Source organism: Euleptes europaea, chromosome 18 (genome assembly GCF_029931775.1).
Source record: "Euleptes europaea isolate rEulEur1 chromosome 18, rEulEur1.hap1, whole genome shotgun sequence".
Classification (NCBI taxonomy): Eukaryota; Metazoa; Chordata; class Lepidosauria; order Squamata; family Sphaerodactylidae; genus Euleptes; species Euleptes europaea.
Window position 1 is genome coordinate 41327358 of NC_079329.1, and position 21220 is coordinate 41348577.

The following is a 21220-nucleotide window of genomic DNA, read 5'->3' on the forward strand; positions in this document are numbered from 1 at the left end:
TAGTTAAGCAGCTCATGAAGGGTCTTGCTCAAATGCACCCACCAGTCTCTCCACCCGCACAGTGGCTGCATTTGTACCTGCAGGTTTTGCAATTCATGAAATGGCAAGCAGTGTCCGTCGTTTGACTGTAAATGTAGTCCTTCTGCCTGCAAGACCGGCCTGCGAGCTTGGTTGCCTTTACATGGACCTTCCTTTGTCAAGAAGGAAAAGGAGTCCTCCATTGTGTTGTAATGGACTAGAATCCAGTAGACCCAGGGTCAAGTCCCCACTCTGCCATGGAAGCTCACTAGGTGAGCTTGTGCCTGTGCATATACTCAGCCTGACCTACCTCAAAGGGCTGTAGTGAGGATAAAATGGAGGAGAGGACAGTGAAGTAAGCTGCTTTGGGGAGAAAGGCAGGATATAAATGATGTAAGTAAATGCATTCTTACCCAAGGTTTATTTTAATTTGGGTGGAATGTGGTATTTTAGTTTTTTGTCTCATCCCTATCAGCCACACTGCCATGAATAGGAGACTGGCATCTTGTGTACTCTTTTCTGATCTTGTTTTCCACTGCTAACGTTTAGGGGAAAGGCACTTATAGAAAACACAATCACCTTAGTGGCTTGGTAAATTATACTGCTACTGCTGTGGCCAATGTAAAACAAGAACCGCATGTGAAAATGATTGTTGAAGGAATTATATGAATGTTTGACGGGGCATTTGTTATGCACGTACTCCTTCTGACGGCACTTGAACAAAGCTGCTCATTTCCCCCCGAGCAGGGCTCCTCACTGGAGATGAGGACCCCAAAGTGCTGCCCCTTCCTCAGCTCACCCTCTCAGTTTCCTCCTCCTCCTCTCTCCAGCTTCAGTCTTCCTGTCTGTTCCCAGATCATCGGCTGCTTCCCTCAGACAGCTGTGCCCGGGCTGCTTTCTTCTTGCCTCCACTGGTGATGGCTGAATCCTCCTCGTCTCCCTGAGAGACTCACTGGCAGACCCCGAATCTCTTCTCAGACTCTCCCTGACTAGGCTGAGGCTGGCCTTTTATTCTCTTTGGCTAGATCCTTCAACCAATTAATGCTCAATAGATCTCTGGTTCTGCAACTCGTTGGTTCTACTTGCAAGGCAATGTAAATGGTAGCTTGCCCACCCGCTGACCAGTCCTAAGCTTGACTGATTTGGAGTAATGGGTTTTGACTCCTTCCATCCCATATAAATATGAGAGACTCATACTGTGTACACGCTCCCCGAATGTCAGATTTAGTGGTGAACAAATTCTATGAATGATGGTCTATCTTTTTAAGGTATTGGTGCTCCAAATTCCGAGATGGAATCTGCCCGTATGTATTCTTTAGTGTACTATAACTGATGATGATGTGTAATCAGTTTGTAAAATAGATTTGGTTATAAGAACTTCTTGCTAGCTATTTAATTTTAAACTGGAAAATATGAACATGAGAGTCACTGAAAACCTCTCCCTTGGTAACAGTGACCAGGGACCTGGCTCTGCTGCTGGGGCTCCCGCCGAGGGGCCGACAGACTTGGTAGCTTTACTTACCTCACAGAAGCATAATCACCTCACATTTGCCTCATAACTTTACAATGTCTTAATATTAAAAATTACATTTGTATTCAGAATTAGACACATATGAGAACCCGTGAGGAATTGTGGGAGGCGCCCCATCCCCCCACTCCGCTATTTCCTCCTTCCCTGCCCTGAAGCCCCATCGACCTCCCCCCTTGTTCCTGCTTCCTTCTCTCCTTTGTTCCTCCCTCCGCCCCTCCGCCTTCAGCTTCCCCTCCCACCCACCTCCAGCCGCCTCTGCCCAAGGGAAACTGAGGCCCAGCTGTCTGGTGCCTGCTGCTGGGCCAGGCCCCCTTGCATGGGGGGGCACCTCACTTCCCCCTGTGTCTTCGTCCTGGCATCCCCCATATCCTCTCCCCTCTCCCGGCCTCATTCTCTCCTTGTCAGCCATTCACCAACTTATTATCTGCCACCCATCTTCAGCTATATTTCTTATTTATCTACTTCATTTATACTCTGCCTTTCTCCACAGTAAGGACCAAAGCAGTGTACTTCATTCTCCTCTCCTCCTTTTTATCTTCAACACAACCCTGTGAGGTAGGTTAGGCTGAAAATATGTGACTGGCCCAAAATCACCCAACGAGCTTCTGTAGCAAGATGGGAATTTGAACCTGGGTCTCCCAGACCCTACTCTAAAACACACTGGCTTTCATAAGGTAGCTGCTGTTAATCTGTAGTAAGCAGCCAGGCCTAGGTGAGTCCTGCCAGTGGTTACTACCTGGCCTGGCCCCAGTAAGTCCTCCCTCAATGACCAAAACAACCTGGAAAGTACCATGCCCCCCTCCATCCTGTCTTTTACTCAGAATCATAGAATGTTATGGTTGCCAAGGAATGGCCACCAAGGGCTCTCGCTTCTTACAGGCAATCCTTTTATCATTTTGGGGAACATAGGAACATAAGAAAGGCCCTGCTGGATCAGACCAAGGTCCACCAAGTCCAGTAGTCTTTTCACACAGTTGCCAACCAGGTGCCTCCAGGAATCCCACAAACAAACTGCAGCAGCATTATCCTGCCTATGTCCCAAAGCACCCATTATAATAGGCATGCTCCTCTGATCCTGGAGAGAATAGGCATGCATCATGACTAGTGTCCATTTTGACTAGTAGTCATGAATACCCCTCTCCTCCATGAACATGTCCACTCCCCTCTTAAAGCCTTCCAAGTTGGCAGCCATCACCACATCCTGGGGCAGGGAGTTCCACAATTGAATCATGCGTTGGTAAAGAAATACTTCCTTTTATCAGTTTTGAATCTTTCATCCTCCAGCTTCAGCAGATGACCACCGCTTTCTAGTGTTGTGAGAAAGGGAGAAAAGCTTCTCCCTGTCCACTTTCTCCATACCATGCATAATTTTATAGACTTCTACCATGTCTCCCCTCAGCCGTCTTCTTTCCAAGCTTAACAGCCCTAAGCGTTTTAACCTCTACTCATAGGGCAGTAGCTCTAGTCCCCTGGTTATTTTGGTTGCTCTTTTCTGCACTTTCTCAAGCTCCGCAATATCCTTTTTTTAGGTGTGGGAACATCTGTTTGGGGTGAGTGTGCCCACTGTCTGTGGATTTAAGTATCTACAGATAGGGGGCATAGGTGGGAATTAGATATATAGATGATATTATGACAATTCCGCAGGGCTCTTGGCTTCTGCATTGACAGGACTGCATCCTTCATAAAGGAACCCAGTTTATTTGTGCACTACAGTTGAACAGTAGTACAAAAAGTGGGTTTCCCCTCAATGCTTGAGATACTGGATCACATCTGAAGTGAACTGTGTTGTAGTCTAGCATGCAAACCGCTTCCAGCATTAGTCCAAGAATGCTCAGCCCATGCTGCTGCCATCTCTAGAGCCTGAAGCAGCGGCCGGCCACTCCCAGAATTCTGCAGGGCAGCCACCTAGGCTCATCTTGGTCTACCTGTCTGTCTCGTAGATTTGTGTTCTTCTTTTCCTCCATTTTATTCTCACAGCCACCATGTGTGGTAAGTAAAGCTGAGTGAGAGTGATGGGCCCAGCGAGCTTCCTAGCAATGTAGTGATTTGAACCTCAGTCTTCCAAATCCTCGCCTGATACTCTATTCTGACATTATGAGAGGCATGGTGCTGTGGATGTGAGCACCAGAACAGAGCAAAGCAGTGCTGGTAACTTCACCTGCCCCCTCTTTCAGGTGTGGTCTTTTCCCATAAGTATGACTGTAAGGAGACCATGAAGAAGGAGATCAGGTTGCTCACTTATAAACGTGTTCTTTGGGCAGTCATACAACCCACCATCTTCCCCTGCAAGAGTTACTTTCTTTAATCTGCTGCATCAATCTAGGGAAGAACTAAGTAGAGGGGGTGGCTCCAGCCCTCTAGATACGTAACTGGCATTCCTGGATTCAGGATGGGTGGAGCCAGTGCCCAAAAGTCTGAGCTGAAGGAGACTCCAAGTGGTGACCTGCACAAGTCTGGAGGCCTTAGATGTGCTTGCCAAAATACACACTTGAAAAACATCAGGTACAAGTAGGCAACCTGTTCTTCTTGGCTTGTACATGATTTATTTACAGAGCATCTTGCTGTGTGTACTTTCAGATTGTAGATCTCTTGCTCACTCATGGGGCAGATGTAAACATGGCTGATAAACAAGGTCGGACACCCTTGATGATGGCGTCTTCAGAGGGTCATTTGGGCACCGTGGAGTTCTTATTGGCACAAGGTTAGTTCTTGAAATTGGCCCCCAAACTGCTGAATTTCTGTGTAAAGCCAGAATTAAACCAAATATTACTCTCAAAGTTAACTTCCACTAATTGTATGAATGGATGAAACTATGCGAGGTCTGTTCATTGCATCAAAGTTTAGAATACTATATATGAATGCTACACACATTACAGAGGTGGATTAACTGCAGGAGTGGATTTTTTTCAGTAATTGATGGAGCAGAAAAGGTGGGAGCTCTGCTAAAAAGAATCAGGCCTACCCAGACCAATTATTAATTTCAGATCTGATATGTGAGATTGACTGGTGCAAAATCCATGCTGATAGAAAGGATTCCTATTGGCAGAGTGTGACCCCCCCCCCCTTCTGCTGGAGTCCAAAGCATCCCTTCAAATGACTTCCAAGAACAGCATTGGCGGGGTGGGGGTGGGGAGGTCAAAAGTCTGCCACAGAAGTGGGGGAGGGGCAAAAATCACCCTCCTCAGCCATCAACATAAGTCTGTTCTGGGTCCAACCCAGAATGTTCATCAGCAAATAGAGTTTAACTGTACTTGACAAACCCAGACACGTTTGTAACAGTTGCCAAGACCAGCCACACTGGAACTGATTGTTGGAAATACAATGTCTAGTGCACAAAGATTGATTAAAGAAAGGAAGATCAGCAGGGGGCAGCAAGTGTGAGAGTTGGATAGATAGAAAGGTTGTGATCCTTCTCCCTTCTCTTCCTGTGTTCTTGCTTGTTCCCATAATGCACCCCTCCTCTTCCTTCTAGTTACAGTGAAAGAGAGGAGCAACAGGCCGCGTGTTGCCCTGTTAGTTATGGACCCTAGTTAGAAATAAGCCTGTCTCTCAGTCATTTACCAAGTTTGTGATTTCTGAATAAACTCACTTTGTTCAGTCCTTAATCAGACTCAGGATCATTCTTAAGAAAAACTCCATTTCCTTCATGGTAGCAGAGGATGGTTGTGGGTTGATCTCTGAGTAAAGGAAAGGCAAGATGGCCGCCTACAATAATCAGCATGCTGCTGTGATAGAAAGACTGAATGAACAGAACTATTTAATCTGGAAAGCCCGTATGCAGACTTACCTCATGGAGCTGGGAAACTGGAGTGCGATAAAGGATCCAAGACCAGCAGATGCCGAGGGAGAAAAGCAACGCAAATGGGACGAGCATAATGACAAAGCAAAAGGAGTCCTGTTCAAAGGTTTGGAAGACGGACATTTTGAGGGTGATTCAGTTTGATAAAGCTAAAGAAATCTGGGAAGAAGTTCAGAAACTTTATAGATACCTCTCTGAAAAGTAGAATGTTTTTGCAAAGAAAGTTATTCTCCATCAGAATGAGAAATGATCAGAGCTTGCGTGCACATTTGGACAATTTTCTGAATTTAGTGCAGCAGCTCCGCGCAGCTGGAAAAGACTTCCTTGATGAGGATTTGATAATACTGTTGTTAATAAGTCTGCGCCCAGAGTATGAAAATTTTATAAACCAAGTTGAAACGAAGAAAGACTTAACCTTGAGTCAAGCAATAAGTATGCTGGAAGAGTATAATAGATACAAGGAGTTTAAGAACTCAGACAGGGGGTGTGAACTGAAAGATTGTGAGAATGCAATGAGTGCTGTAAAATTAAAAAAGAAAACTGAAATCATATGCCATCAGTGTGGGAAGTGTGGACATATTAAAAGAAATTGTCCTTTCTTTAAACAAGGAAATAATTTCTCCAAGAAAGAAGGAGAAGAAAAGGGGAATTTCTCATATGAGAAATCAAAACCTCCAAAGAAATGTTTTGTGCTGGCAGAGAAAGAATCCAGTAATCAAGTATGGCATATAGATTCTGCATGTACTGCACACATGACAGGAAACAAAAACTTCTTTGAAATATTAAAGGAAGAAAAAGGGGAGGTACTGCATGTTGCTGATGGCAGGACTGTAGAAATAGCAGGTATTGGGTCAGGGACTTTTGAGATGCAAACTTCCAAATGAAGAAATTCAAGAAATCCTAATAACAAAGTGTTTTTATGTGCCAGCCTTGAAGTCTAACCTGATTTCTGTGAGTGTTCTTACTGAAAAAGGCATGAATGTGTCTTTTGGAAAAGAATGTGTTATTGAAAAGGACAAAGAAATAATTGCAATAGCTAAGAAAAGAGATGGACTGTATGTACTAGAAAAATGCGAGCAGGTAGCAAGCTTTGCCAATGCAAAGGAAAGTTGCAAGCACAGAGATTGTTCATTAACTTAGCACTGACGTTTTGGTCATCGTGATGCAAACGCAATAAACCAGCTGCAAAGCAATGACTTAACAAAAGGCATTAAATTTACAAAATGTGCTTTTGAAGAAAAATATATATGCTGCATTAAAAACAAGGCAACATGACCAAGTTTCAAGGGCAAAAGAACTGAGAAAAATGAAGCAAAAAAACCACTGGACTTGGTTCATAGTGACTTATGTGGCCCAATGAAAAGTGCGACACCTAGTGGCAACAGATATATTCTCACCTTCATTGATGAATACTCCAAGTATACCATGACTTACTTGATCAGAGAGAAACGTCAAGTGTTTGAAAAGTTTACAATGTATGTGGCACTGGTTAGTAATAGATACCAGAGAAAACCACTAATACTACGCACTGACAATGGAGGTGAATACGTAGGACATGAAATGAAGAACTACATGTCTGAGCAGGGGATCCAGCATCAAGTCACAGTGCCTTTCACGCCAGAGATGAATGCTGTGGCAGAGAGAAAGAATCGCTCTCTCACTGAAATGAGCAGATGCATGCTTTTTGAAGCAAGACTACCTGAGAAATTTTGGGGAGAAGCAATAAATACTGCTACCTATTTGCAAAATAGACTGCCTACCAAAGGTGCAAGCAGTACCCCTTTTGAGCTATGGTTTGGATACAAACCCAATGCCAATTACATTAAGGATTTTGGATCAAAAGCCTACAGCTATGTTCCTAAAGAAAAGAGGTCCAAAATGGATCTGAGAGCAGAAGGAATTGTTGTGGGATATGCACAAGGAAGTAAAGGATACCGGGTCCTCAATCCAAAGACTGAAACAATAAAAAATTGCCATGCTGTTTATGTTGATGAAAGCAAGAAAGAAGATGTGAGTGACCAAGCACTGACAAAGGAAGATGAAGAACAGCACCTACAAACAACAAAATTCTACATTATGGACCATGAACCTGACACAAATGAAGAGCCAGAAGGGGCTACAGAAGCCAAAGAGTCAAGCATCAGGCAGGCAGGCAGAACAACCAAAGTGATTCCACCAAACAGACTTTCGCATTTGGCTAGAACTGAGCCTTCCACATGGGAAGACATAATAAGAAATATCCAAGAGGAAGGGCTTGTCGAGTTGAAATATTGCTGCACAGAGAAAATGATTGCAGGTATACTTACAAAGCCTCTCCCAAAAGACAAGTTTAAAGGTCTATGCCAGAACCTCAATCTTGTAGACTTTGTACGCTAGACCTTGAGAAGGGGTGTTGGAAATACAATGTCTAGTGCACAAAGACTGACTAAAGAAAGGAAAATCAGCAGGGGGCAGCAAGTGTGAGAGTTGGATAGATAGAAAGGTTGTGATCCTTCTCCCTTCTCTTCCTATGTTCTTGTTTGTTCTCATAATGCACCCCTCCTCTTCCTTTTAGTTACAGTGAAAGAGAGGAGCAACAGGCCGCGTGTTGCCCTGTTAGTTATTGACCCTAGTTAGAAATAAGCCTGTCTCTCAGTCATTTACCAAGTTTGTGATTTCTGAATAAACTCACTTTGTTCAGTCCTTAATCAGACTCAGGATCATTATTAAGAAAAACTCCATTTCCTTCACTGATTACCTCCATGGTCACCTGCTCCTCTTACAAAGGTTTTGAATTTTGGCGTTAGTAAAATATGTTTTCTTAGTAATACACAGAAAGGTTTTTCGAAGCTGTGAAGGGATTTATGGGGTGTGTCGGTGTTACTTGACATTTGGATTATATACAGGTTTTGCTTCTAAGGCTTTGTTCCCCTTTGGTACAAAGCCCATATTTGCTTGTTAAAGACAGCTGGGGAGGAGTATCGCGTGGGGTCCAGGAAATGAATCCAGGTTCAGACCTGGATTTGAAACATCTCTGGTTTGTGATGTCACCCAGGAATCTATGTAAGATTTTCTACTTTGCTTCGAGAATTTAGGTTTACTCTGTGAATGCTCAGTGGCTAAGCTCAAACTGCCTTTACAGGTCATCTGGTCAAAAGAAAGAGCTAGTTTTCTTCCTCCTTGCCCATTTTCTCAACACCTTCCGAATTACAGGCTGCAGAGTTTGCAGCAGTAAAGCCGTTTGGTATGATAATGAAGGCAGCTCAAGGTTAAGGGCATGAACTGTGTGCAGTGGAGACCATCAACCCTCAAAGTCACCCAACGGGTCTAGAGTCTGCTCTTCTCTCCCTGGTGAAGTTACTGTGGCCATGTTTATTTTGGGGGTGGTTGTGGTGAGGAGAGGGGCTCCCTTTAAAATGGCGGGGGGGGGATCATTCTTCCAGATGAGACTTGTTGGAAACAACACAAGGAGCATGTAAAGAGAGTTCATGGGTGTCTGAAGAGTCAGGGGGAGAAAAAGGTGATCTGAAATGTACAGAGCCTGAACAACAAACCTGGAACCATTATGATGTTTTTATCTTCCTCATTAACATCATAGAAATAAGTTTAGACCTAGGGAAGGAGGAGTGTGTTTTCTCTCTGCTCAGATGCTGCAGCCTTTTGCTGATGAGCTTTCATTCACTGTTTTAGTTGTATGCTATATTCTTTAAGATAAAAATTTCTTTATCTGAAACGGGTTATTTGGGCTTGCGGATGACTGGTGGTTAATGCTGCAGAGACCTCCTAGACAGTCTTCATTCTCACCTTGCAATCCCTATGTCCCAGTCAGTTCCTGTGCTCTGCTCTGCAGGTAGGCATTCGACATGGTGTGGAAGCCATTGTCTCTGAGTCACTTCCAAGTAGACCTGCTGTCTAGGGTGGGTCACAGTCTGCAAAGTGAACCAAGGGCATGATCACCCTCTCTGCTTGCTTGTAGTGGGAGGATTTACTCATTAATAAACACCATTGGAGCCCCATGGTGCAGAGTGGTAAGCTACAGTACTGCTCACAACCTGAGTTCGATCCCAACGGAAGTCGGTTTCAGGTAGCTGGCTCAAGGTTGATACAGCCTACCGAACTTCCAAGTTCGGTAAAATGAGTACCCAGCGTAGATGACTGGGGAAGGCACTGGCAAACCACCCCATAAACATAGTCTGCCTAGTAAGAGTTCTGATGTGACGTCTCTCCATGGGTCAGGAATGACCCGGTGCTTGCACAGGGGACTACCTTTACCTAAACACCATAACCTGTTATTTCAAGGGACAGCAGGCTCACTGATGACACTGTTCCTCTTGTGAAGTCCAGATGTCCAGATGGTATGAGGAATATTGCAGGGGACATGAGTCTCTCCGGAAAGAGGTTCATGTTTTCCTGGGAGGAAAAAACCAAGCCTCAGGAATGAAGCCAGGAGGAGGGGCAGAAGTCACCTGTATTGTGTTTCTTCCAGGTGCCTCCATTTCCCTCATGGACAAAGAGGGGCTAACTGCCCTCAGCTGGGCCTGCCTGAAGGGCCACCTTTCAGTAGTGCGAGTTTTGGTGGAGACTGGGGCCTCTACAGACCACGCTGACAAAAATGGGCGCACTCCATTGGACCTGGCTGCGTTTTATGGTGATGCAGAGGTGGTAAGTTTTGTCTGGGGAAAGAATCAGGATGATTCCCTGTGAACATCAAAGCTACCTCCAGACATCTGCCCTTCATTGTGGCTGATGGCAAGGGAGCCGCTTGCCATTTCCCCGGGTCAGAATTAGCAGGCACACAATCCGAAGCAGCAAGAGAGGTCCTGGCTGCAGCCTTTTGTGTCATAGGAGGGCTTTGTCTCCAGTCTGGTGAGCTAAGGCGCTTAACTAGATGTTACAAGCTGTATGAGTTCTCCATTGGGACTTGCAACTATACTGTAGCTGCTATTGCCCGGAGGCATCTCATGAGTAAATGTGCAGCAGGGCCCAATTTGGATCAGGACATGGGAGAATAAAGAATTCCTGCCTTCTCCCCTGTGCTGTTCTTGGCCACTGAAACAGCAGTGGGGTCACGGGTGGAAGCATTATTTTTCTGTGGGGAGCCAGCACGTGCAAGCATTCCGTGCACTTGCTGTCCCCCAGCAGAATAAATTGCTTCTCTCTCGTGGCCTCCCGAGCTGTTTCAGCCAAAAGCAGCACAGGGGAGAAGGCAGGAATTTCTCCTTCTCAGCTGTCCTGATCTGAATTGGGCCCTGTTGTGCATTTATTCATGAGTCGCCATCAGGAACTAGTAGCTACTGTATAGCTGCGAGTCCTCATAGCAAACTTGTGTAGTTCGTAATGTCCAGTCGTGCTTAAAGAGCACAGTGGTCTAGTGGCAGGCAGGAGCGTCAGTCTGACTCCTGGGGCATTCATGCTCCCGTCCAGGTACTCTGTGTGTTCACATTGTCCATGCTCTTGATTGTCCGCCACCCCATGTCCTGACGAACGAAGGGGCAATGCAGTTTTGGGTTGAACAAATAAGACACGTAATCTTGGTTTCAATTACCATAGTGGAAGCTACAGATACTTGCTGTATGGCACTCTGACTTACTGTGGCCTATGATTTGTGGGCTGTTGCGTGGATAGTCTTGCATTTGGGAAGGGGTTGGGCTGGTCGGCCTCCTTGTTTTAGGACTCTCAACAGTCAAATGAGGTGAAAGAAAAAGAACAGATTAGATTAGGGTTGCCCCATTAAGGTCAATATCCTACCCTCGCCTCTTTGAAACTCAAAAACCTGGACTTAGTTGCATAAATGTGATTGATCCAATTGTTTCCTTTTTTTGTAGGTTCAGTTCCTGGTGGATCATGGCGCCATGATTGAACATGTGGACTACAGTGGGATGCGCCCCCTTGATAGAGCAGTGGGTTGCCGCAATACTTCTGTTGTGGTGACCCTTCTGAAGAAAGGAGCCAAGATAGGTAGGGTGGAGAGAGAGGAAAGGGAGCCCAGCTGCTCGGACCGTCCCAGGCGGTGTAAACGCAACACCTACCCCTCACACAGCCTTGTCAAGCACGCATGGAGAGCGCCTTGTGGGCAGAATGCAGCCCCCTTTGTGTGTGCTCTTGACTGTGGTGTTGTGTGGATGGAATGGGGGAGCTCTGTCCCTGCCTGGCTCTTGGCAAAGGGGTCGTGATTGAGGCCCCTCCTGTGACGACGAGCCCCGCGTGGCGGGGTGCTGTGCAGATGCGTGGCTGTCGGTGCTGCTTTCCCAGCTGTGTAGACGCATTCGGGTTGGAGCATGACCACCCTCTTCCCCTTCCCCCATAACCTCTTCCGTCGTGAAGGGGGCTTTGCCGGGCGCCTTCGCTGCTTTGCTGCCTGCCTCTCACTGCTGCTTTTTCCTTCTTTTTTTTAAACTCACCTTCATCCATTTTTTTCTCCCTTTCCGACAACTTTTTTGTTTTTTTTCTTTTCTTCAAAGGCTGTCAGACGCTACCGAGTCGCCCACGAGGTATATTTCACTGCTCTCGGCATCCGGCTTGGTGGTCTGATGGCTCTGCTTCCTTTTATATGGTTTTGCCTGCATGCATTTCCCCCACATCCTGTAATTTTTTAAAGTTTCCTTACCTTTGAATAATTAATTTTTTCCATGCTGTTGTGGAGAATAACTTGAACTCAAGACCTAATTCACTGATCAAATGCTACTGATGTGACATTTAACTAACATCTGCTGAAAACTCTGCCTGTATGAGACCTCCCTATTTAGCAATTAATTTGTTCAATGAGACCACCAATATCTCTGTGGGTTTTAAAGGCCAATTACAGATTGGACTGCATCAGAAGGGTGGGGGTCACGCAAAACATTTCATGGGTGTGAACCCTGTTCGAGGTGAATATTGTTCCAAAGCACCGACTTTTTCAAACTCTGAATGCTTATGTCTTGGTTAGACAAAAGATGTCATGAAACCATTTGCAAGGCTAGATATATACCCAGATCACTGTATTATAAAATGTTTTAAATATTCATAACTGTGGGGGAGGTTCTTTGATGAACACTTTGATCTCCACAATTAACTAATTTATTTATTTAGGTTATTTATAGTCCGCCTTTCCCCCTAGACTCAAGGCAGACTGCACAGTGTAAGCCAAGTACAATCAACAGGATGGGACATCCAGGGAACAGGGCAAGAGAGGGTTTGGACTACAGAAATCTGGAAACAAACAGAAATCTAAAACAGAGCTGAAACAAAGCATAAGCATTTAAACACAATATGTTAAATGGTATAGGAACTGGAGCACTTTTTCCAGAACAAAACTGTCAGTCAGTGAATATTAGTTCACTCTTATTATGATTAGTGAATATTAGTACACTCTTCTGGGAATTTCTACAGTAGTTGTTGAAATGAAAGATTGAGTGGGAAGGGTGCCTTGATCCAGATGTGAAAGCCCAGCTTTTCCCTGGGACCAGAGAGCTCTGTGGCTTGACCGCACCAAGTTGTTCTCTCCAGCAGAAATTTCCTCCCCAAGCTATTTTCCCACCTTAGCTTCCTCCCTTGCCCCTTTTTGCATTGTATGAGTTTTTTTACCCATCATGCATCCTGTACACTGCAGGTCCAGCCACTTGGGCGATGGCCACCTCCAAGCCAGATATCCTGGTCATCCTTCTGAGCAAGTTGATGGAAGAAGGGGACATGTTTTACAAGGTGAGAGGGCCTCAGGAGTTGGGGATCCAGGTGCTGATTTGCTTGACGTGTCTTTGTGTGTGTGTGTTCTGCTGTTGCTGTTGCAGAACCCAGAATCTCAGCCTTTAGGTTAAAACAAAACAAAAAACATTACTTTTGAGCCCTGTGGACTGCAAGAGCAGGATTACATGAGACCAGTGTCAGATTAAGAAAATCAAAAACCACAGGAGGGCTGAATACATGTCCAGTAGTTAAGGGTTAGAGGAGAGGCGGCATGGTGTAGCCCAATCTCGTGAGATCTCAGAAGCTAAGCAGGGTCAGTATTCAGGTGGGAGACCACCAAGGAAGACTCTGCAGAGGAAGGCCATAGAAAACCACCTCTGCTTCTCAGGTGCCTTGAAAGCCCCTTGCTGGGGCCACCATAAATTGGTTGCGACTTCACGGCACTAACGTACATAGTTAACTGTTTGGGGTTTCATCGCTCTGCAGAATTCCCAATGACTGAAGAATGAACCTACAGTGTACTTAATTGGCACCATTTAATTATGACATGTCAGCTGGTATACACTTTTTCATTTTTACCAAGTATGAACAGTGCTGACAGTAGCTTGATTTAGTAATTCCAGAGAAGCATCCTGGCCACTAATGCTGGCCACCAAGAGTGAGGGACAGAGGTCCTTGGCACGCTGCCATCCCTGAAGGCAGCAGCCCCTGCAGAGAGCACCCTTTGAGAGCGGAGCATTCCAAGTATTCTCCATTCAAGCCACGAGACTTTTTACTCTTGGGTTCCTTGCCTTCCGGCACCTCAGAGGTGGTGACCATGGCTCACGCCAGACGAAGCATCCTCACTGCCCAGGCTGAGGCTGCGTGCCTGTGCAGCGTGTGCCATAGCCTTCGCCTAGCTCTGTGGCAGGCCGTGTCTCGGCCTAGCAGAGGAGGCACCGGCCTCTCCCAGAGTTAGACAATGAGGTCAGGAAGTTTCCCTGCAACTGGTCCCAATGCCTCTTCTTAACAGTGAGATGCCTCCACTCAGAAACTGAAGAACTGGGAGAGTTGAGCACAAGAAGCTTTGTTCCCTGGCAGGAGAGCGGGGCCTACTCTTCGGGGTCTCTTTATTCAGGAACGCAAACTAACCAGGATTGTTTATATTCTCAGCTAAGATTAAAATGCTGCACCAGATTCTGCACGGGGAGGGCTGAGGTCCAAAGCAGACCGTGCTCCTGATCTCTAGCAGTGGTTAAGAGACTGAGAGAAAGCTGTGGAATCTCCCCTCCCCTCCCCCAATGGCCTGCACTCACCTTGTGTGTGTGTTAGGTGCCGTCAAGTCGCTTTCGACTCATGGCGACCCTATGAATGAAAGTCTTCCAAAATTTCCTATCTTTGACAGCCTTTCTCAGATCCTGCAAATTGAAGGCTGTGGCTTCCTTTATTGAGTCAATGCATCTCATTGGTTCTTCCTCTTTTCCTGCTGCCCTCAACTTTTCCTAGCATGACTGTCTTTTCCAGTGACTCTTGTCGTCTCATGACGTGACCAAAATACGTTAGCCTCAGTTTAGTCATTGTAGCTTCTAGGGTCAGTTCAGGCTTGATTTGATCTATAACCCACTGATTTGTTTTTTTGGCAGTCCACAGAATCCGTAACACTCTCCTCCAACACCACGTTTCAAAGGAATCTATTTTCTTCCTATCAGCTTTCTTCACTGTCCAGCTTTCACACCCATACATAGTAATAGGGAATATGATGGCATGAATTAATCTAGTCTTGGTGGCCAGTGACACATCCTTACACTTCAAAATCTTTTCTAGCTCCTTCATGGCTGCCCTTCCCAGTCTCAATCTCCTTCTGATTTCTTGGCTGCAGTCTCCCTTTTGGTTGATGGTGGAGCCAAGGAATAGAAAGTCTTCAACAATTTCAATTTCCTCATTGCCAACCTTTAAGTTGTGTAATTCTCCTGTAGTCATTACTTTTGTTTTCTTGATGTTCAGCTGTAGTCCTGCTTTGGCACTTTCTCTTTTTACTTTCAGCAGTAGTCATTTCAAATCTTCACTATTTTCTGCCAATAATGTAGTGTCATCAGCATATCTCAAATTATTAATGTTCCTCCCTCCAGTTTTCACTCCACCTTCATCTAAATCTAATCCAGCTTTCCTAATTATATGTTCTGCATCTAGATTGAAGAGATAGGGAGATAAAATACATCCTTGTCTGACACCTTTGCCAATTGGAAACCATTCAATTTCTCCATATTCTGTTCTAACTGTGGCCTCTTGTCCAGAGTACAGGTTGCACGCTCACCTTAGCTAATACGGGTTTACAAACCCAGTTTAATTCTGGCCGTGGTTGAGCCGTGTTTGCATGATGCCTGTGTAGATGGCAGGAAGCAGGCAGAGCAGGGCGCCAGAGGCCACTTGCGGTATGCCAGGTGGCCATGTGAACAAGCTCCAACGTTCCCGGTGAATCCAGGCCAGCCACAAAAAAGCCAGCAATTCTTTACAGACTCTGCATCTGTTTAGTTTTTCTCTGCTTCAGTCAGAGCAGGAAACATCCAAAACTGACAGATATAAATCTGGATGTTCTACAAAGACAGATCTTTTTGAATGATTTCCAAGCAAACCTTTATTCAGCAGTCAATGCCACGTTATTCCTAGTTCTGTGTGGTATAACCGGCTGGCACTCCAGCATGGTGTAGTGGTTAAAGAGTTGAACTAGGATCTGGGAGACCTGGGTTCGAATCCCCATTCTGCCATGGAAGCTTGCTGGGTAACCTTGGACCAGTCACATGTTCTCAGCATAATCTACCTCACAGGGTTGATGTGAGGAGAAAATGGGGAAGAGGAAAATGATGGAAGCCACTTTGGATCCCCATTGAGGAGAAAAGCGCATATAAATAGAGTAAAATAAATAAATGAATTTAAGAGGTTGCTTATCAACTACTATGGCCCTGTAGAAAACTCAGTGGTTTTGACCTGTTTGCCATTTTGCCAGAAAGGGAAAGTGAAGGAGGCCGCGCAGCGCTACCAGTATGCTCTGAAGAAGTTCCCCCGAGAAGGATTTGGAGAAGACCTGAAGACCTTCCGAGAGCTGAAAGTGTCCCTCCTGCTCAACCTCTCTCGCTGTCGGAGGAAAATGAACGTAAGTGCCTCTTCCTCTCTGAGGCCCCTCCCAGACACATTCCTTTCCTGGCTCCTTCCCTGTGCCTGACCACTCCCTGACCGGACTCTTTCCCAGACTCCTGGAATGGCCTTTAATAACCTCCACCTCTTTGTAACCTGGTTGTCCTTCACAGAGCACTGGCATTTTACAGTTCTGAAACAGCCAAGCAATGATTTGAGATTTGTTTCAAGCAATTAAAAAAAAATCATTGCCATATAAAATAGCTGTTACAGCTCTCTGATTTATTAAAAAAAAATTCTGTATGTGTGCAGATTGGAGGATTCTGGTGGAATCTGGGTGGATCTAACCATGGGGTCTAACAGTGCCATCCTAAGCAGAGTTACATGCTTCTAAACATCGACTCTGTTTAGGACTACACTGTTTGCCATATGAAACTGGTGTTTCTCTTAGGACAGTGACTCACTCTGCAAACATCTGCCCTCCCCCAATGCCCTTCCCTCCTCCTCCTGGAGCTGGGCAACCCCTCATGCTAGCCACACATGGCTACTCTGTCCAAAAACATAACATGGGAAGGGGCTTCTACATGTGTGTGCGTGCCTGCGTGTGAGAGAGGGTGTGTGCATGTGTGTGTGCATGCGTGCTGCTTATACTTGAAATCTAGTTGTGACTCAACAGCATAGAGGTTGACATATAAAACTTTGCCCTGATAGTCTTTTCATTTGCAAATACTTCTAAGGAGAGGCAGGTTTTGCCACAGGAAGCCTCGAGAATGGCAGCCAGGTGCCCTGGGGTTGATGCTGAACCTGCCGGCAGGTCAGGTGTTGTAGGGAAGAAGGAGAGACAAAAGAAGCTACTCAAATCAATTCAGGCAGTTTTGAAGGGATGCATCTTTACGAGTGGCTGACACAAAGGTTTCAGACACACCAATGTCTGACGGACCCTTCAGCTCAGAATGGGAAACCGCAGAGCGTCAAGAGCACTGCTGGATCAGATTGCCCAGTCGTGGCTCCGTCCATCTCATCCAGCTTCTTGGTTCTGAGAGAAGCCGTCGTAAAGACCCCAGGCGCGCTGCCTTAGACTAACCGCGCTGGCAGCGCAGCGGCAAGGAGTGCCGGAGCCGCCAAACCAGAAGCCGCCAGGAGACGGGGGTGGGGGAGAGCGGGCGGGGGGCAGATGCCCACGAGAAACGAATGAAACCTCCACCAGCCCAGCTGGGAAGTGCGTAACTTCTCATTTCGCAGAACCGGGTGGGATCATTGGATGCCACCTGTGAGCGACATTTAAAAAATACCAAGTCCACATAGAAAAATACATCCATGTCATATTTATTTTTTCTTCACAAATTTTGTGTGTGCGTATGTGTGTGTGTATATTCAATGACTTATCTACACACCTATTGTAATGGCAGGATTTTGGAATGGCGGAGGAATTTGCCACTAAAGCACTGGAGCTGAAACCGAAATCTTATGAAGCTTACTATGCGCGAGCAAGGGCCAAACGCAGCAGCAGGTGAGAGGAGAGCCAGAGAGAAGCGAGAGATTCTGTCCTCCTGAGGTTTGGATGTGACACACTCCAAAAAAACAACCACACCCCAATCCCACACACAGGGAACAAACAGCCAGGGCTGGCCCCCAAGGGTGTCACTGTATCCTCAAGCCCACAGGTTCAGAAACTCCCCCTCCGTCGAGCACTTCCCGTGGTTCCATCTGGAGCAACTAAGGGGGTTCTCGGAGCGTTCTGCCAGGGGTGGCTTCACCACACCACAGCCCAGCACTTGCAGGACGATGCTCTGTGTGCAAGGTTAGATGTGACATGAGGTGGGGAGAGAGGGGGCAACGGGGCCCAGTGATGGCTGGTGCATGGGGGCCTGGCTCACTGGCAACAGAGCCTGTCTCCAAGCTGGTCTCTTTGCGCGGCTCATGGAATGGGGCACCTGCTGTGAATGTGTGGCATTTCGTTTGGGCCAGGGGATCCCATCCCCACGGCTGATCGCTGTTGTAGAGCGTTGCAGTTTCACCTGCACTGTGACTCCACCTGTTGGGCTTCAGCCTCAGTTCCTCAGACAAAGCTCTGCTCACCGAGCAGCACCGCCAGTCCTCTGCTCCCCACCCCCCCAGCCACGATCTTTTATTTGGCTCTCCACTGTTTGCAACGTGCTGTTCAGAAGCCTGACGACCGAAGTCCTTTCTGGGACTTTTGCATGTTCAGTTTCTGAGGCTCTGCCATGTCTCCTTCAGCTGTCAGTAAAGATCAAACCTCTGGGGTTATCAGGAATGAGCTGGAGCATTTCTGGTTTTCCAGAAAAATCAAACAAGAACATAAAGGGCACAAAGGGCGTGGGGGCACTCTCTGCCAATTAGAGTCTTGGTCAACGAGATGACTGTTTTGTTCCAAAGCTACCAGTGTCCCTGTAAATGACAACCCGCCTCCCCAAACTCCCCACCCTTCTGTTCCTCCCAGGATGGCTGAAGGCCTTGCAGTTGCACTCCCCTCGACGGATCCCTTGCAGTCCTCAACTAGGACAGAATCGGCTGGCCAAGGCCTGAGCCTGCTGCTTGCCTGGAGCAGTGTGTGGGCCTAGACGCAGACTGCAGGGTTGGAGAGCCAGAGCTCTGCCTGCCCCGGATATCCCACAACTGCCCTCCTGGTTTGCTTGAGTCCCCTGGTGGGTGGCCGGTTCCCTCTGCCACGGACACGAGAGAAACAGCCGCCGGCTGAAGGGTCTGTCTCTTGCAAGCCTTGAGTCACCCTCCCCGTCCTCACTGGCAAGATGCTCCTGAGAAGCTTGTTACTTGTGAAATTGGTTCCAGTCCGGAGTAACTTTTGTTTCTTCTTTTTGTCTCCTCTTTTGGGTCAAGCAGGCAGTTTTCAGCAGCACTGGAGGATCTGAACGAGGCCGTCAAGCTTTGTCCGAACAACCGTGAGATCCAGAGGCTTCTAGTGCGGGTGGAAGAAGAGTGCCGGCAGACACCGGTGGGGCAGCAGCAGCAGCTGCCGCCGCCGCCCCCTCCAGTCACACCCCAACCCAAACTGCAGCAGGAAGACTTGTATGCTGTGCAAGACATCTTGGAAGAGGACTACCAGGAGCAAGATGTCGACAATCTTTCTGTGAGCTTGCAGATGGAGACACGGCCCAGCCAGGTGCTGCCTGCCATCCCCAGCCCACCCTCTTCCCCTGCCCCCCGGGACTCTGCCTACATCTCCAGCTCACCCCTTGGCTCGCATCAGGTGTTTGACTTCCGGTCCAATAATTCCGTAGGGTCACCGACCCGGCAAGGGTACCCACCTGGCTCTCCTGCCCTCTCTCCAACACACCAGAACTCCCACTACCGACCCAGTCCCCCACACACATCTCCTGCTCACCAAGCCTCTTCTTACCGCTTTAGCCCACCTCCAGTTTGTAGCCAAGGAAAAGACTATCAGAGTCCGCCGCCTTCGCCCCTCCGTAGAGGCCCTCAGTACCGAGCCAGCCCTCCTGCAGACAGCATGAGTGTCTACAGGGCCCAGTCAGGTTCTCCAGTCCGGTATCCGCAGGAACCCAACGTCAGCCAACTTCCAGGTCGGCCAAAGTCTCCGCTCTCTAAAATGACTCAGAGATCCTTCCAGATGCTTCCGCTGCCTGTCGCAGTCCCTCAGCAAGGCCTTCGGTTGCAGCCTGCGAAGGCACAGATTGTCAGAAGCAACCAGCCCAGTTCAGCTGTGCACTGCAGTACTGTGATCCCAACGGGCACTTACGGGCAGATAGCCCACTCAGTGGCCAGCAAGTACCAGTCGGCATCAGCAGAAATGGCAGCCTGCCCAAGTCGGCTGGTCTACCAGAGCTCGGTTGGAGGACTAGTGGGGGACGGGCGGCCCGTGCAGCACGTTCAGGCCAGCCTCAGTGCAGGAGCCATCTGCCAGCACGGAGGGCTGGCCAAGGAGGATCTTCCACAGAGGCCTTCTTCTGCCTACCGTGGTGGGATGCGATACAGCCAAACCCCACAGATTGGGCGCAGCCAGTCTGCTTCCTATTATCCAGTCTGTCATGCAAAGCTTGACTTGGAACGCTCCTCCTTACCCGCAAGCCAGTTGGGTTCCCCTGACATCTCCCACTTGATACGAAGGCCCATGATGGTGAACCCCAATGAAATAAAGCCTCACCCACCAACACCACGACCGCTGCTCCACTCCCAAAGCGTTGGACTCCGATTCTCCCCGTCCAGCAATAGCATCTCGTCCACCCCCAGTCTGAACCCTCCCTTCCGCCCATCTGCTTCCATCCAGCAGATGGAGATCCCCCTCAAGCAAGCCTATGACAGATCATGTGATGAGCTTTCCCCCGTCTCCCCAACCCAGGGCACTTACCCGAGTGAGCCTGCCCGCTCCAGGACCACCCCTTTCATGGGAATCATAGATAAAACTGCCCGGACTCAGCAGTACCCCCATCTGCACCAACAGAACCGAGCCTGGGCCGTGTCTTCAGTGGATACTGTCCTGAGCCCCACATCTCCTGGAACTCTCCCCCAGCCGGAAACGTTCAGCCCGCCGTCCTCCATCAGCAGCATTGCCTTTTATAACAAAACCAACAATGCCCAGAATGGTCACGTGCTGGAGGAGGACTTCTACGGTGCACATGGGATGCTGGCCAACGGCTCCCGTGGAGACCTTCTCGAGAGAGTTAGCCAGACCACTTCCTACCCCGATGTGAAGGTGGCCCGGACACTGCCTGTTGCACAGGCATACCAGGACAACCTCTATAGGCAACTTTCCAGAGACTCCAGGCAAGGACAGACATCCCCTATCAAACCAAAGAGGCCATTCGTGGAGTCTAATGTGTGAAAGAGGCGTGTCTTGGAGACCCTTGAGCACACTTTCCCAGGGTGAATTCCCCGTCACACTGCTGCTCTTCTTCCATCCTTCCTTCTTTTTGTTTTTAAATGTCCGTTCGCTAGCAAACAGCCAGCCGGGGGGTTTCCTTTGCTTTCTGTGTGGTGATCAGGTAGTTCAAGGCACCCACCAAACCCTTTGCTACGCACAGCTGACCTCAGATAAAGCCAGCACTGTCTATCTTTTCAGCAGTCAATCGGGCACTTTTAGTACATGATGTTGAAGTTAACTCAAAAAAATTCTATATGTA

The 21220-nt window shown here is 47.6% G+C and overlaps 1 protein-coding gene across 2 annotated transcripts in view; it reads left to right on the top strand.

Moving 5' to 3' along the window:
• The window catches only part of TANC2 (tetratricopeptide repeat, ankyrin repeat and coiled-coil containing 2), a 287584-nt gene extending 266604 nt beyond the window's left edge, over positions 1 to 20980 (top strand). For both annotated transcript variants that reach the window (XM_056863337.1, XM_056863338.1), the window contains 7 exons: positions 4127 to 4250; positions 9814 to 9989; positions 11153 to 11285; positions 12919 to 13010; positions 15976 to 16122; positions 17513 to 17613; positions 18966 to 20980. In XM_056863337.1, the coding sequence (XP_056719315.1) occupies positions 4127 to 4250; positions 9814 to 9989; positions 11153 to 11285; positions 12919 to 13010; positions 15976 to 16122; positions 17513 to 17613; positions 18966 to 20922 (2730 nt within the window). In that variant the 3' untranslated portion in view covers positions 20923 to 20980. The remainder of the gene's footprint in view (positions 1 to 4126; positions 4251 to 9813; positions 9990 to 11152; positions 11286 to 12918; positions 13011 to 15975; positions 16123 to 17512; positions 17614 to 18965) is intronic.
• The last annotated feature ends 240 nt before the right edge of the window (positions 20981 to 21220 follow it).